The following is an 18,126-nucleotide window of genomic DNA, read 5'->3' as shown; positions in this document are numbered from 1 at the left end:
GGTATTTTAGGAAAAAAAAAGCATGATCCGTAAATTAAACAGGGCTTACGTCATTTGGGGTGTAGGGGATGCCAAGGCAAAAATTAGGGGATTTTTTGTAGGATGAAGAAAAGGAGGGGGTGCATGCGTGATATGATTAAATCTTTGGGAAATTTCTGTAATTTGCTCAATTAACTATTATCAGGAATCAACAAAAAAAAAAAAAAAAATACTACCCCCCCGTCACCCTTATGTCCATCATCTCTAAAGACTACAAAAAATAGATGAACAAAATGAATTGAATCAGTCTTCCAAAGCTGTAAATCAGATACTTTTGTAAAATAATTACAAATGAAAATAAAGAATCTGTCTTCTTGTTATTCTTGAAATGTATCCCCATATTTAATTCCAATTTGACCTGATAGCAATTTCTGATCATTTTATGAATGGAGGCAACTTCACCTCAAAAGAACTTGTGATAAAACTCATCCCAGAAGATTTCAGGTGGGTAATTATCATTACTGGTGTCTGTCATTATGTAGATGATACAGCTTCTATGGCGCTGCCTAGGGGCCATGCAGCTTCAACAAAAGCATCGTGATATTTAACTTTCTTCACTAATGTAATCTGTTGCCATGGATCTAGGCCTGCAAACATATGATCCAATCAGTACTGGAAGATAATACCATTACTCAATATTTTGGAGAATGATTGACCCAGAAAAAGTAAAAGATTTTACAGAAAGCATCAATTATCACGCAGTAACTGTTCCAACACCAGTACAAAACCTACCAAATCCAACAACAAGCAATGTATACTGGTATAAGAGATCCATGCATAAATATGGAAGGTTCCCTTCCTCAACACGTTGATAAGTGGATTTGGCATCTTCAAGTTTTGTTTTACAAGCTTGCTTAGCTGCAGCCTCAAAATCCACGGGACGAACCTTCACAACGGGTAAATTTGGATTGGCAAAACCAGCCTATGAATAAATAACATGATTAGTATGACAAAGTTGCATTAAATAGAGGAATTAATATTTGGTCCAAGGTAGAATAAAATAATAAATACCTCAGCTGCCCGGTCAAAGAAAAATGAGGCAACAAAAAGGTTTTTCTGTCCATCACCCCCCCCACCATTCCATATCCCACCAAAAGTGCACTTCATATGTGTACATTTTGACTCATTAACTTTGAGAGCCTGGAAAGCTATGTTTTTGCATTCATTCAAGCTTGCACCAGAAGGGGCGGATGAAGCCTTGACCGATTTTCCTCCATAAATGTAAGATCCTGAAGATGTTTTAAAATAAAACTTCTTATTGGCATCAAATTAGAACCAGACATGCAGAAAGCCAAAGTAATATTTACCATTAAAGCCATTTAAGATGCAAGGGTTTCCAGAATCATCCGAAACCTCTAAAATCTTTGCACGAGCTGCTAGTAAACCATAGCCCAAGTAACTGAAAGCAAGCAAAATGCTAAAACCTATTGACCATGGAGATGGAATTGTATTACATAATATCTATCTATCAGAAAATCATGGTAAAGACTACAGAACTGGCCGCTCCATAAAACATAACATCTCAGAATGGCATATCAAGAGCAAGAAGAAAAACCTGTGAACATAGAGGTAATATTTTCTTCCCCTTAGGAACATCTCCTTGACATATGGGTCCTCTCCAACTGATAATTTTGGAGCCTTGGCAGCATCTGTCTCTGAGATGGCATATGCCATCTGAACAGATCCACCTCCAAGATCAACTACCCCAACAGTCTCTGAAAAATCTTTTCCCAATTTTCCCAGTAGATAATTAATAGTCACCTAAAATAAAACAAAAGGCAATGTAAGACTAACAAAATACTGTAGAGGAGAGTACACAATATCTTAATTTCCCATTTTGCTTGCAGTTCAAGTTAAAAAATTTAGTCCACTTTTGAATCATGCAAAATGTTTTCTAGCAGTGTATAATTTTAGTTGCTAGGAAATGGTATCTGAACTGATATTTCATATCAAGAACTTGAAATCACAGGTTAGAACTCAAGCTTTCCATTCCAGGGTCCCAAAGATTAGCATTCTTTAACTATTTTAAATTGTATTTCCAACCACATAACCCATTTAAAATTAGCTGATGAGGCATGTCTGTTGTTAACAGTTTGTTTCACAATAAAATAGTACTATAATCACTATAATTAATGCTCATTGTACGTCTAGCTGCCATATCACTAATGGCCAAATCAGCAATTAAATCCAACTCTCCATAAAGTAAAGAGCAATGTCGCATTACAACAACCAAACATTATCCCACTAGATGGAAAATTTAGTTCTTAAAGACAACCTTAGAGTAAAATTGTCAATGAGTTAAGCATTTATTCTAATTGAGAAATTTCCCCCACCTTTTCATGATATAGACTATAGATTTCTCCTTTTAATATCTCTGTGAGTGACTGCAGATGATTTGTATAGTGAGGCTTCTCTATATATTATCAAAGAGATTGAATTGCTCTTTAGAGAAAATGCATTGTAACTACCCATTCGATGTCACTAAAAGCTTGTCATTTGCCAATTCTCCTCTAGTCTAAATTTGTTCAGAAGTTAAAAATAATGACTAATAAGTTCATAAAGCATACCCATTGAAAAGCACCTTCTTGTGTTCCATCCAGCACTGTTACCGCATCAGGCTCAGATTTTAGAGTGCTTCTTTGCTTAAGCAAATCCCGGACCTTATATTCAAAAATCACAGAAGCAACATAAGTTTAAAATGTCGAGTATGGCTACTATATGCTAGAAGTATTCAACATGAGACAAGATGCAGCAAGCAACGTTTACCGCTTGCAATATCCTGCCAGAAGCATCTCCTTCCAAAGCCCTCAAACCTGCAGTTGCCTGCATTAGCATACAAATAGTTTCAGATATCCAAACGAATATGAATACAAAAAATAAATAAAAACAACACACACCCCAACTCTAACGGGTGTCTTTGGCCGAAATTCCCGAGGAACAACACTCTCTGCTTTATCCAATAGAGAAATCAAAGATTCAGCTGCCTGTCGTGGATTCTGAGCATAAGCACTCAAACCAGGTTTAATCTGCAACACCATAAAAATTTTACCACCACAGAAAAAACGTTGATCAAGGTTTTAAAAAAAAGGTCCATGACTGTGTGTTTTGACTTCAACATCAAGGTTTTTGGAGTTTCTGCAACAACCATTGTGGCCACATTTGTTTGCAATTTCCCAATGCAATGAAACCGCTGTTCGCAACCATTTGTTAAAACCTTTATATAATTGACATAAAAAATTTGAACCAGCATTTTGGTTTATGAAAATGTGTTTCTTTTACAACTAGAATTCAATTTTGAAAAATTCAAGGACTAAATCCTTGAAACATTCAAATTATACCATGATTAAACATAAACAACAGTATAAAATAGAAAAATATCAAACATAAATTTCCACATATTTCAGTATAATACCTCATCACTGCTCATGGGCCAAATAGAGAGATATCATACACATACTTAGTTAACGAATTTCTGGCAGGAAAAGTAGTGAAGTATAAGTTGTTAACAATTTAATAGATTAACCATAAATAAATGATTTATTTTAAATAAATTCAATATTGATGCGTTTAGACTAGAATAGATTTTTCTGATGTAAAGTTGTTCAGATAAATTTCTCAAAATCATGAGTTAAAAATCAGAGACAGTTTTTCTTCTATCTCATTTTTACTTCACTTCACTTCTTCCCTATCTCTCTTCTTCCACCCCAAATCTAACCCAAGTACAGTATTAAAAATCATACCAAATAGTCCTTTTAAGTATTAAAAAAATCCTTCAAATTAGTCTATTTGTAAAATATATTAATTATTCTGATGGATATTCAATATTTTATTGATTAATATAATTCCATTACTTTAAAATCTATTTAGGAGATAGTGCAATACTTTATGGACTAAATTGTTGGTTTGCATTTATTAGATTAATGCAAATTATTCGAAGGAAATAAAATGCAAATCTGGAGATAAAAGGGTGTTCAAATCTTTCAATGACGACGACTAATATTTGCCGATAAAAATAAAATAAAATGCAATCCATGGATTTTGAGTCACCTGAACGAAAAGCTCGAGGTCCTTCCCGATGTGGACGAGATCCAAGTTCCGATCGAAGCGGAAGACGTGGACGCGGCTACCGGAGCTGCCGGCGTCGAAGATGACGGCGAAGGAGGTGGATCGTTCGTTGCCGACCTTGCGGTGCGTGAGGGCGTAGTCCTCCACGGACTCGCTGGAGGAGGCGGAAGGCATGGCGTAGAGCACGAGCGTGACGAGGAGGAGCGGCACCGCCACCATCAGAAACGCACCCCGGAGGTGGTAGATCTTGTCGGTGAGCGACTCCGGCGTCGGCGGCGGGGGCCGGCCGGAGCGTTTCAGCATTTTGGTGGTTTCGAGATCCAGCTCGGCGGTGGCGAGGAGTTCGGCGGAGGAAGGGGAGCGGAAGCGAATCTGGCCGGCGGCGGAGGGGGAGGGAGGCTTCAGCACTTGGAGCGACTCCAGTGCTGATTGATGGGAATGTGGATTGGATTTGAAGGCGCGAAGCTTTGGAAAACGACGGCGTATGGGGGGAATGCGTGTGTCGGTGTGAATGAGAAAAAGTGAGAGTGTGTTTGTGTTTTCTATTTGGATTTGGATGTGGGAGTGTGTGTTTGTCTGGAACCGGATTCTACGCCAGAATGGTTGTAACAGTATTTTGTGAAGCTGGGAATTACCGATAACCGTTTTGGATGCTCAAAATTATTATACTTCTCTCAATATTTTTAACTAAAAATATTTTGTCATTCAATCTTTGATGTAGTAAAAATATTGCAATTAAGACTCTAGAATTAGTTTATAACAACTTCAAACAATACAAAAATTTGTCACCATTTAACTAGTTGTAGTAATTCAATTATATTTTGGATTAAATATGATTTTATTCCTTTGAAATTATAACTTAATGTCCTAAAAATTAAAATAATTTTATACTATCGTCTAATTATAGATTATTATTTAAATTATTTTAAAAGTCAATAAATTTATCAATAATAACTTTATAACTCTTTTTCTCTTGAAAATATATCAAGTTTAATTTTAATCCTTTTAAAAAAAATATTTGTATTTGATCTAAGAAGTTTAAAAATACTATATTTTAGTTTTTCTTTTTTAACTTTGTTAGGAGACAGGAGACAATGCTCCGAGTGAATTCAATGGCAATGTTAAGTTGAACTTGAACTAGTTCTATAGAACCTGAACGGAACAGATTCATCATAGGAACATTTCCTTTTCCAAACTTCTATTTTTATTACTTGTTTTCTAATTCTTTTTTAATTAGTTAATTTTATTTTGTATTTAATTTTTTATTAGTTACAACTTAGAGCATTTTCAATAATAATTCCCAAAATGAGATTTTAGTTTTTTTTTTTTTGATTTTATAGTATCTCATTACTCTCAAAATCTTTCTCATTTTTTATTCCAACCGTAAATCTTACTGTGAGATCTTAAATCATTTTGTTAGGTTTTACGAAGGATCTATCTTTTAATATTTATTTTAAAATAATTAATCATATTATTTTTAATTACATAAAAAGAAAATTTATTAATAATTAAAGTATTTATTCAACAAGATAATATATATAATTGAAATACATATCATTGATAAAAAAACATTGACATTGAATAATAAAAATTAAATTTTATCATTATTGATACCAAAACGGAAGAGGATGTTAGAATTTTGGTTGGAAAGAGGTTGTTAATGATTTTACAATAAATTCATATAAACTTGTCAATTAAATTGATTTGGACCGTAATAAAGAATGAGAATGAAAATTGGTGTGAAATAAATTGGGACCAATGACTTAATTTATAGGAGATGAAAAGTTTAATTTTATAATATTTTTTAAACAAAATTAAATGCAATGGTAAATTTTTATAGGTACTAGTAGGGAATGATCTTTTGAAGAAAAAAAGGGTAGGACATGGTCATTTTAAAAAAAGATGTGCAATGATCATTTTTAACAAAAAAAAAATGATGTGCAATGGGCATGCCCAAGCCCTATCTTTCTTCCCATTTTCCTTCTCTAAGCCGTGCCCCTCACACCACTTCTCCTTCACACTTGAGCATGCCACCCTCTGTCGCGCTACACAACCTCTCTTTCCTCTCCGCGAACCGTTAACCCCCACCCTCACCTCCCTTCGCCGCCAACCCCACCCTCTGTCCTGTGACAAACCTTTGCAACCACCATCTTCCTTCTCATCAACAACATGTAAGAGATATATTTGTTGCTCATCAACCCATATTTACGTTTTTTTAATTTTTTATTTCATTTTTACTAGGTTATGTTGTTCATCTCCTCTCCTCCCTTTCCTATGAAATTTTCCCCTTTGTGGTAGTTTCTTCTTGCGGGTCTCTGCTAGGGAAAGAGAGAAAAAAATTACTTTTTTGGGAAACAGTGCGAATCTTGGTGATTCTTAACTCCAATAGTGAATTCTAAGAATATCAGATCTTGAAGTTAAGATTTCCTTCCAAAAATCACTGTTGAGATGCTCTTAGATGACATTTTAAATCACTTCACAATCGCTGACTTGAATGATTACGTGGTGTGACATTTAACTATAGCAATACACAAAGTCAAGAAAATGACTAAAATTTGGTATTTTTAAAACTTTGGGGACAAATACAAAGTTTTTTTTTCAAATGACTAAATTCAAATTCTTAAAAATATATTTAACCCTTATATTTTTCTTAGTTTAAGGACCTAATTTAAAATTTTCAAATAATTTAGGGATCTAATTAAAAAAAGTTGAAATAATTTGGAAATGGATAAATAGATAAAAAAAAATTCTAATTGATAATGATAAACTGTACTCAATTATATTTTTTAAATTTAAGGTCCTAATTAAAAAAAAATCAAATAATTTAGAAAACTAATTAAATGTTTTAAAAAAAGTTTAGAAATGAGGAAATAGATAAGCAAATAGATTCACTGTTAAAAAAATTTAAGTTTAATATGTTTTTAGTTATTTAAATTTGGATAATTATTATTTTTAGTCCTTAAAAAAATTCTACTTTTGTTATTCTCTCAAATTTTTTAAAAGTTATTTTTAATCTTTCTCATTTTTTGTGTTATTGATATCATAATTTAAAGTGTTTTTTTTTATCATTAGAAATGTTTTTTTAATTTAATTTTTTAAAAATGATTTATAACGGTTTAAAATCATCATGATATATAAAAAAACATGATAATTCCACATCCATGTTTTTTTTTCTTTAAAATTGCCGGAATATGAAATAAAAAAAATGATCAATAAACCATACGAGTAAAATGTTTTTGTGGTTTAAAATTACTAGAAAATATTTTTTTAAAATTAAATTAAAAAAATAAATTTTGGTGGTTAAAATTAAAAAAAAAAATCCCAAATTGTGAAACTATGAACATAATGAATAAAAAGAGACTAGAAGTATTTTTTGGAAAATTTGAGTGACTAAAAATATTTTTTTGAAGACTAAAAAAAATAATTATCTAAATTTAAAAGATTAAAAACATATTTAATTCAATTTTTTTATCATCATGTTATTTATATTTATATAGAATATTCATGAACACCAAATTCGAATTCAGTCCCTTGTAGATAGATATCCAAATGCGAAAACAAAAGTCGCATGAAAATCATAACACCCAAAATCCTATGACAATGTTCACTCATAAACAAGTTGGGCAATTTAACTAGTAGAAGAAATTTACTGAATGCGATATTTGTCATTGTGCATCAGATGTTAGAAATTGATATTATAGATACATATATATACTTCTCTTTTTTCCAAAAATACCCTCAATTCAAACTTATGCTTCCGTTCTTCATATATACACCTCTTGCTCATATTGTTTGCAGAGGAGAGGCCGGAAACAAATTTTCAGAAAAAAACAAACTAGAGAATGGAGAATGGAAGGGGAGATAGTTCATCTCTTCAAAAGATATTGTAAAACTCCAATTCGTGACCATCTTGAATATGCAAATATATTGTTTTTATTTTACCAAAATTTTGCTCCTTGGCTTTCCCTTGCATTTACTGTTGATAATTGAAGGATCAATCATAATTGATAAAATTTACAAGTATTCTTTCTCCAAGTCTCTTCAATCTTTTTATGATGAATAATTTTATTTACCTCGTAGCTAAATAGATTTTTTTTTTTTTTTACAAATTACGTGAAACATGTTTAAAATTTATATTATTCATAAAACTGATAAAAGTATTGTTCTACTGTCAGCTGAAAGATAGAGTCTAAAACAACAGCAGAATAGAGGGGAATGAACAGGAGATGATTTAAAAAAAAAACAATAAATATAAAAGGGTCTAAGCAAAAAATAAAGAAGATAAAAACAGAAAAAGAGTCATTAATGTACTAGCATTGGTGCTTAACAGCAGCACAGGAACCATATCTACCATGTCTCTTCAGGCTTTCTTCTGCTTTACCACTCTTGGGGCTGGAGGAATGACAATTCGGAACAGCCATGCAGCTAGTATTGCTCCAAAGAAGGGGCAAATCCAGTATACATAGAATTGGTCCCATGTGTTGTGCCAGTTTTCAAAGTATGCCCAACCAAATGCCTGAAAATAATACCAATCATTGAGTTATTCATTATGCATATATGACTCACAACATTACATTAACATCTTATGTTACAAAAAGAAAAAAATGGTCAGAAAGATTCAGGATTATCAAAAACAACATGGAAGGATAGAATGGAAAGGTTGGCACTTCATACTTCATAATGCTATCATCGACAGTATATATGAATTTATAACTATTTTAGGAGTGAAATGGCCGGTAGATTTCAAATCCATGGCATTATATTCATATATATCAATAAAAGAGGTTGAAGAGGAAGAGAAATTGCTGTAAGTACCAAACTTTAATGGATGAAAAACAGAAAAAGTACAACCAAAACCAAACTAAAATGGAGGAGGAGTGCCCTTAGAGCCAAAGGCACTGGTGCATTAAGGTCAGACAAATATACAAGAAAATAAAATGAAAAATGGAACTACAGTCACTAAACTTTAAACTAATCATCACATAGCAACTCCAAATAAGTTCAAACTTCGAAGTACTCAACTTTCCTCTCTTTTCATCCCTAAGAGATACCTGATCCCAAAATTATCTATCCTTAATGTTAACTCATGTACAATTGTAAATCCTGAATCTCCATACCTTAAAACTCATAGGCAAGGGAGGGATAGTTATGGCAAAGTGACAAAGGAAGATATTTCCTATAAATTTAGTAGGTTTTCTGTAAAATTTCTCAAAAGCAGCTTTCACACAAAGAGGACAGACATCAGACATTTATTTAACATGAATACTCTATGACACCCCTTCTACAGTTCTTACTTGTCAAATTTAATATGAAATTGAAATCAACCATGAAATTTCCCAAACATAAAGTTTTGTGGCACACTGGCACTTAATATTCACAAATGTATTATAGTTTTGCATTGGAACAAGTTTATACATTGATAATTTTATGAGCAGAAACAAGATGCAGCTTGGCATACAAGTCAATTAGATGAAAACAATAATACAGCAGAGGAAGAATAAAAGAGGCGACACATGAGGTTAAATGGAGTGATTTTAATGATGAATAAAGAGACATGAAGATAATGACAATAGTTACTTTACTTTATAAGTAGAAACACAACAGCTACAACTGATCTTGGTACTATCAATTTCAAATAACTTATATAAGTATTCCCCTTATTTTGTATGCCTTAACATATAGATAAAAGGATGGCATTTCCATTGTTCAAGATTCAAAGCCAACTTTGGCAAAATATGAGAATTGTTAAGATGTCCAATAACAATTATCATGAAAAATACAGTACAAAATGTGAAAAATACTAAAAAGTATTGTCACACAGGAGAGCCAGGAAAAAAAATCATATCAGAGGGTATAAAATCTCAGTGGAAAAATCTGTATCTGCAGATAGTAACCAAAAGAAAAGGAACTACAAACTATGCACACAATCTTCCAGCATGAATGCACACACCATACCTCATAATAGCATTATACCACAACAAAAGGTAAAAGTTAAATTCCAGAAATCCCACTTTTCTGAAAAAGATTTGACAACACAAAATTTCAAACTTGAGGTGCATATCATAATCATAATCTACTAAAAAAGGAATAAAAGAAAGAAGAGAAATCAGGCTTCCTTCAAAGATTAGATGATATGGTGTGCTAAAACTGGTGCACGCAACACATATAATTAAGACAAGGAAATCAATGATAATAAACGGCAAAGGCAACAAAGTAATTGTTGAAATTATATGATTTTAGGTGTTAAGGGAGGAAGAGAGATAAAAGAAATGAAACACTAATTGATATTAATTGAGATGCATTGCATGTGTTGATGTGCTCATAAATCATAATCTTAACTAATTATAGAAATAAATCATGATAAGATAGAGGAAATAGGAAAACTAATTCTAACACTTCCCGTCAAGATTTTAGGCTTGCTACAAATAATTCTTTTAAATAAAAGAAATCAAGCTATATAATTTGAGCCTGTGAAACCAAAGAACACGACCAAAGACTAATGGATGGAGGAGTGAGACATGGAAACTGAAAAATTGTCTGAAACATGCTGATAAAAGGCACAATAGAAGCTAAGATGGAGAAAGAGGTGATCAAAATGAAGAACACAGATAGAAGAAGACCAACTTATAGGAAGGAAATAAAATATTAAAGTGGAAGGGAGCTAAAATACCAGAAGATGCAAGAGGGTTGACACAGCATTGGAAACAGTTTGAGGGAAAAACCATCAAATTAAAGTAGAACTCTGAATTTCTGGGTGTTTGGCAGTGGAGTAGTGACAGGATAGATCAGAAAGGATGTACACCAATTTGAAAGCATGCTGAATTATACGATTTTAGATATAGAGCAAAGCAGAAAGATAAAACACAATTAAACACCAATAAATATATTAATTGAGATGTATAGAGTAATCACTCACAAAGGCAGGATTCATTGCTGGTCCTGTGTAAGCAGAACCAGCAGTGATCAAAACCACAGTTGAGATTGCCATCAACCAAGTCTTCACCGCCTCACTACGAGGACCCCTGATCATGATGAGTAGAACAACAAAGGTGATTACAAATGTCAGAACCCCCTCTGCTATAGCTCCAGTATGCAAGCTAACCTTTAAAGAAGGCCCTCCAATCAAGTGCCTGTATTTTGGTGGCATAACCTCCATAACCGCCAGAACACCACCTACTGAACCCAGTGCCTGTGTAACACCACCACCACTCATTAATTCAACTGAATTCAAAATATCTCCAAAAATGCTCAAACAAAAGGAACCATAACATAACCAAGGTCTAACAATTCAGCCTGCAAACATGATTTTGGTAGTAAAATCAAGGTTTTTAGGGTCAATTATGGCCACATTTATCCGCAACAAGTTTTTAAAAACAGTCCACGTCTGCAATTTCAGTTGCAACGTCAAGGTTTGTTAAGGTCTCCAGCAATGTGACCACAATCGTGGCCGATTCACCACATTAGTTTGTTGCAATTTCCTACAAAATCAAGGAATGCGACAAAACTGAGACCGAGACTGCAATTTAAAAACCTTGGTCCACAAAGTCTTGCCCAAAATTCAAAATTTCAGTCACAGTTGCAGTAACAACAATCCTTGATGTTGCAGGATATTGCGAACAAATGCAGCTAATGCAATCACAATCACTCGAAAAACCTCGACACTGCAACCAAAATTACAATGGTGGACCGTTTTTTAAAACCTTTTTCCGCAACGCCATGGATAGAAACCATGACAGCGACCGTAGTTTAAAACCTTGAACACAACTACCAAACCGCGACAGCAAAAAAAATGCTGACAAATGCAGCCAACGTGGTCGCAAATGACTCCCGAAAAGCCTCGATACAGAGACCAAAGTTTCGGTCTCTAATAGAGACGGAGGCAGCGACCGAAATTTAAAACCTTCGAACATAACGAACGGACGAACCTGAGCAGGGAACCGGAGAGCCATTGAGAAGAGGGAGTCGGAGCCGAGCCCGGCAGCGTAGGACGAAGCATTGGCGGTGGGGTTGAAGCTGGCGCCACCCAAGGCATTGCCAACGAAGGTGAAGATGGTAACGAGGATAAAGATGAGCGAAGTGATGATCACAGCGGAAGGGTAATCAAAACCGTTGTAAGAAACGTGATGAAGATCGAGCGCTGTTGTTATGGTGTTGGTGGCCAGTCCCAACATGGAAGAGAAGAAGACCCACAGGAAAGTCAACACCAAATCTCCAATGGCTGCTTTTATTGCACTAACCATCTTCTTTTTCTGGTTTTGGATCTCACAACACTGAAACCGAAAAAAGTTTCTCCTTTTTTTCTTTTCTTTTACTTTTGGATCTCTTGAAAGAAAACAAACCAAAAGGGTGAGTCAGAAGAAGATTGTGTTCTGGATGGAGATAGAGTGAGCGAGCAATAAAAGTGCCACAATAGGCGAAGAAAGATTATGTTTATCAGTTTCATAAAACAAAAACAAAAACAAAACAGAAGCAGTTGTACTTGTGTGAAAGTAGATTAAATATTTCGTTTTACACATAAATAATTCATCCCTTGATTATAGAAAAAAAATACTTTGCGCTTATTATTATTATTTAAAAAGTAAGCTTTATTATAAATTGTGTTATTTTTTAAACTATCATTTATTAGAATTTGATAACAAACATTAAAAATAATAAGTATATTAAATAAAAGGTATTTTAAAAATAATCTTATTTAAGATTAAAAAAAACTGTATTACTTATATTAGATACCCGTATTGATTTTCATATCTCAAGTTTCTTGATTTTATTAGTCGTATCAACTATAATAATTTTTGAATGATTGATAAGATAACTTTGAAAATTAGAATCCATCTAATAAGGAGCCAGTCAAATAATGAGTTCATTAAATCTAAAAAAATAAAAAACAGTGAGATCAATAAAAGTTATAAAACCGATCTTTAATAAGTGAAAATCAATAATAAAAAAAAAAGATTTACTGAGTATATACTTACCCTGTAAAATTATTCAATCATAAATTATCATTTGAATTATTTTAAAATAATTATATCATATATAATAAATTGTGATTAGGTGATGGTGTAAAACTTTTTAAACTGTATATAATCTTTTCTCATAAAAAAATGGATGAAAAAATAATTTTAAACAAACTTTTCTTAAAAATAATTTTAAATTCAATCTAAAATATTTTAAAATAAAAATTATTTTTATTTATTTTTTTATTTTTAATAAATATTACAAATAGGTATAAAATGATTTTAATTTAATTTTTTAAATTATTTTTATTTTAGTTTTTAGTGATACAAAGTGGTGATATTTTGTTTATCTAACTATTTTATTAATATCGGTTGGACTATAATTAAACTATCAAAACTTAAACCAGTGTCTCTCGTGAATGTTGGTTGAAGTTAAAACTTTTAATTTTATGCTGAAATTATATAAAAGTTAAACTCTTTTTATATAATTAAAATTTACAGTAACTAAATATTTTTAATATATGACATTTATTATAATTAAACATTAGGAAAAATAAATATTTTAACATATAATTATGTTTTTGATTTATAAGGCATAATCTAAATTGTGATATAAGATGATTTTAAATTTGAGCACTAAGAAAGCTACATGTGATGGTGTTTTTAGGAACCATTTGGGGATTGTGTTGTTTTCTTTTGCTGTTGATCATGGATTTTGCAGTATTAATTATGCAGAATTGTGGGTCATGTACATTGGCATTGATTCAGCGTGGAGTAAGGGGTTCAAGGAGTTCACTATTAAATCTGACTCTAAAGTAGCTATTGATTTAATTCGCAAGTTGCAATGTACTCCTCTAATTAAGTCAGTCGTATTACTGAATTTTCAAATCGGAGGGTCATTTTAATGTGATTTCATGCTATGGGGGGAGCCTTGACAAAGTTTGCTTATTTTGTTGATGGCCAGTTAAGTATTTTTTTTTTTAATGATTAGTGTCGTTATGATTATGGTTGTTGAATTTGAACTTGATTGAACCGAGTTATAGGAAATTGTTTTGAACTGTAATTTCTTAGATAATTCTAAGAATGAAGGTTAACATACTTTCTTTTACTTAAGTTTTGACATCTAGTATTTTATTACTTTTTACATAGTTGATTAAAATTTGTTAAAAATTACTCATTTTAGTATATCTCTTATTTCAATTTGGAGATATAATCATTAATAATAAGTATGATCTACTAAAACTAATAACTTTTAATAAATTCCGTCCAATCATAAACAACATTGAAAATAGAGTGTCAAAAGAAACGCATTAGCATTTCTCAAGTTGTGTTACCAATAGCAATAGAGGCAGGAAGAAGAAAGTGTCATAAATTGCCATTTTCCGCAGCATTATTTGAGACCCGAAATCAATGGTGTGAAATTATAACTTACTGCAGGTTCAGATCATCAGATATTTTTCCCAACAAAATTCAGAATTAATTATTTGAAAATATATAGTGGCATGCAAAAAAGACAAGAATACAACAATAAAGCTAGTTGGCTGCGGCTATTCTTTTAAGTGAATATGTTACTATTAGTAATTTGATACTAACATTCTACTGTCATTATATAATTTCATACCATATTTTCTTGTGCTTCCTTTATTAATACAGCAATAAACTGAGATGAACTACAGTTGGATTCAATTCTTTTGGAAGCAGTTAAGCTTTTAAAAACTGAACTGAACAATAGTTTGATCTGTTCAATTTTTAATAAAAAAAAGTTCAATTTTTGTGGACAAATTCAGTGCGGTTCAACGTCAGTTTCTACCGTGTTTTCATATTTTGTTTGGGGTCTTTTCTCATTTATTCATAAAAAAGATAAGATATTTTTTTTAAAAAAATGGTTAAAATTCAATAGAAGGTAAGTTAAATAACTATATTGAATAAAAGCGTTTTTTTAGAACAAATTACAATAATTCATGGAGTTATGTGTAATTTGACAAAAATTCAAGAAATATTGTTGTATAAATATTTGCTCTATTTTTTAAAGATAGTATTTTTAAGAGATTTTCTTCGACATGGGAATTTTTATGAATTCATTTTAACTTCTAATGTGTCCTTTTCATATTTATTTTTAAATTAATTTTTAATATTTTTAAAAATGAATTATCAATAATTAAAAATAACCTTAATCGAATATAAATTATCCATTATAAATTAAAATATAATTTATATATTCAAAAAAATTATTTAGTATAAATTTTAATTACTATAATATATTACAAATTATTTTTTATATAAATTTTAATTGTATAAAATAAATGCTTGTGTGAATATATATGCCCGATCATGGACACGAAATCTAACAAACTGCTTTTATATGAAAATCATCATTAAAAAAAAATTGAATGAACAAGGAGAAATCTCAGAAAACAAAAAAATGTCCCCCTAAATTAGAATCTAAATATTTAATCAATCTGCACTGCTCGTTCTCTTCTTTGATCCAATCCAGATCCAATCAGAAAACCCCACTTTCCAAAACTAAAAAAAAAAAAAAAATTAAAGAGGAGTTTTTTTTTTATTTCTTTGACTGAAATTAAAGAGGAGTTAAACATTAATAAAAACAGTCACTAAATTAATAGTAATTTGAAAAGAAAAAAGAAAAACTAGCCGTTGGGAGTCAAACATGATAAATGGCAACGGCTACTTTCTGTCATGAACTATCCGTTACCCTTCCTTTCACAAGTCATAAAACTCCCTTCACTTGCTCTGAAATTTTCATGTATCACTTTCCCTTCACTGGTTCTATTATCGTTCTTCTTCTTCACTAAGAATCCAAAAAAAAATGAACGATCTTATGACGAAATCCTTCACCAGCTACGTGGAGCTGAAGAAGGTCGCAATGAAAGAAGACGTTGATTTGGAAGCCGGTGGTCCTGGTGATCGCAAGGTGGAACTGAGCTCTTCCACGACCCACTTGGACACAGACATGGGCCTCTTCCTAGAAGAGGCCGAGAAGGTGAAGGCCGAGATGGGGTCCCTCCGAGACATCCTGGGCCGGCTCCAGCAGGCCAACGAGGAGAGCAAGTCCCTCCACAAGCCTGAAGCCCACAAGGCCCTCAGAAGCCGAATCAACGCTGAAATCCTTGCCGTACTCAAGAAGGCCCGGGCCATCCGGACCCAGCTGGAGGAGATGGACCGCGCCAATGCCGCCAACAGGCGCCTCTCCGCCCTCAAGGACGGGACCCCCGCCATCTACCGGACCCGGATTGCTGTCACCAATGGCCTCAGGAAGAAGCTGAAGGAGCTCATGATGGACTTTCAGGATCTGAGGCAGAGGATGATGACTGAGTACAAGGATACTGTGTGTAGAAGGTACTTCACAGTTACTGGGGAGCACCCAGATGAGGATGTGATTGAGAAGATCATCGCCAACGGGAACGAGGAAGAGGTTCTTGCTAAGGCCATAGAGGAACACGGGAGAGGGAAGGTTCTGGATACCGTGCTGGAAATTCAGGACAGGCATGATGCTGCCAAGGAGGTTGAGAAGAGTCTGCTTGAGCTGCACCAGGTGTTTCTTGACATGGCTGTCATGGTGGAGGCACAGGGTGAGAAGATGGACGACATCGAGCATCACGTCTTCCACGCTTCCCACTATGTCAAGGATGGAACCAAGAGTCTCCAGAGTGCAAAGGAGTACCAGAAGAGGAGCAGGAAGTGGATGTGCATTGGGATCATTCTTCTGCTCATTCTTATTCTGGTTATTGTTATTCCTATTGTCACCAGTTTAAGCAGTTCTTGAGCTTAGTAAGGAGGAGACTTTGGATGATGATGATGATGATTCTTCTTGACTCATCGTGTTTAGAGTGCTTGATGGGAGATAATGATTCATCTTTTTTTCTTTTCCTGCAGATTTGTTTAATTGTTGTTAAGGTGTTACCTTAACCATGATTTTTCTATCTTTGCGAAATTGAAATATAATTCAATCATGTTTTAGTGATTTTTCTCTATCTTTACCTTTGAATTGTTGATGCTACAAAGTGTTTTTTTTTTACTCTTGCGCCGCTTGCATTTTTAATTATCCAACATTTTGAGTAGTGGAAAGGCACAAACAAGATCATCATGACTTGAAATGACATGAATATTAAACATCATAAAGCTACAAAAAAATGTTGCATTCAGTTGCTTCAAAATAGTTTTTCATACTAGAATATATTTCACAGAATATATAGCAGAGTCCTTGTATATTTCACAGAATTAAAGGTCACAACTTAATAACAATTGCATTTGCAGACAATCACATATTACCAAAATAATACTAGTCAGATACAACACATTCATATACATGTATGTAAATTATGTAATGAAGAGTAATGGTAGGCTTCCATTGCATGTAATGGAGAGAATATTTTTGTGACTCTAGTATAATGCAACTATAGGTATAAGGATAAAGATAAGGACATTTTCTTTATTTTGAGATATAGTTGATCCTAGCTTATGGACATATGATGGTTATGTATTTTGATGTTTGAAAAGTTATGATAACTATTATGTATAATCTATATATATAGATGATTTTTGATTGAAGTAGTTGGATATATTTATGTCAAGGACTTAAGTTGTGATGTGTCTTGACACTTGACTGCTGGATTTGGATATATAGGTGCAAAGAATTGGTAGTACAGAATCAAGAGTCACCATGCTTCAAGACTCTAAGGATATATAGCGATGAATAAACTTTCCTTATTCTAATGCAGCGAGACCCACACAAGCTTGATGACTTGGATTGTATTGTCATGGTGCCTCTCATGAAAATTTAACTATTCTGACTGAAATGATTTTTGTTACTGTAATGGATTTTTGATTCCAAACGAAACTCTAGAGGAACAATCTTGGATTGTCTCAACATTCCATCTCATCTTTTTTCTTATTGTCTCAACATTCCATCTCATGTTATTGGAAAATGACTTTCTTTCGAATGATATTGAAAGTTTCATATTCTACTTTCACGAGCATTCATCTCCCTAACATGACATTTCTACGCGTCCATCAAATTTAGCCATATATTATAAAAGTGATAGATAGC

At 32.9% G+C, this 18,126-nt stretch overlaps 3 protein-coding genes across 3 annotated transcripts; 1 reads left to right on the top strand and 2 right to left on the bottom strand.

Moving 5' to 3' along the window:
• Nucleotides 1–277: 277 nt before the first annotated feature.
• Nucleotides 278–4,742, bottom strand: LOC100804818 (apyrase 1). Its single transcript, XM_003518140.4, has 9 exons — nt 4,087–4,742; nt 2,937–3,065; nt 2,806–2,862; nt 2,607–2,699; nt 1,595–1,800; nt 1,347–1,438; nt 1,051–1,268; nt 772–961; nt 278–626 (listed from the first exon to the last, which is right to left on the bottom strand). Exons 1-9 carry the CDS (start codon nt 4,405–4,407, stop codon nt 514–516), a joined length of 1,419 nt encoding a protein of 472 aa, XP_003518188.1. The 5' UTR covers nt 4,408–4,742; the 3' UTR covers nt 278–513.
• A 3,483-nt stretch (nt 4,743–8,225) lies between these two features.
• On the bottom strand, nt 8,226–12,475 carry SIP1-1 (aquaporin SIP1-1). Its single transcript, NM_001254145.2, is given in 3 exon segments — nt 8,226–8,620; nt 11,021–11,293; nt 12,030–12,475. Coding segments are annotated over 3 exon segments (744 nt in total). The 5' UTR covers nt 12,345–12,475; the 3' UTR covers nt 8,226–8,464.
• Nucleotides 12,476–15,761: 3,286 nt separating this feature from the next.
• LOC100799493 (syntaxin-related protein KNOLLE) lies at nt 15,762–17,040 on the top strand. The gene has a single exon (XM_003518135.5). The coding sequence runs from the start codon at nt 15,886–15,888 to the stop codon at nt 16,840–16,842; it is 957 nt and encodes a 318-aa protein (XP_003518183.1). The 5' UTR covers nt 15,762–15,885; the 3' UTR covers nt 16,843–17,040.
• The last annotated feature ends 1,086 nt before the right edge of the window (nt 17,041–18,126 follow it).

This window comes from Glycine max, chromosome 2 (genome assembly GCF_000004515.6).
Source record: "Glycine max cultivar Williams 82 chromosome 2, Glycine_max_v4.0, whole genome shotgun sequence".
In the NCBI taxonomy this organism is placed as follows: Eukaryota; Viridiplantae; Streptophyta; class Magnoliopsida; order Fabales; family Fabaceae; genus Glycine; species Glycine max.
The sequence above is the reverse complement of the archived record's forward strand: the minus strand, read 5'-3'. Positions and strand labels throughout refer to the sequence as shown.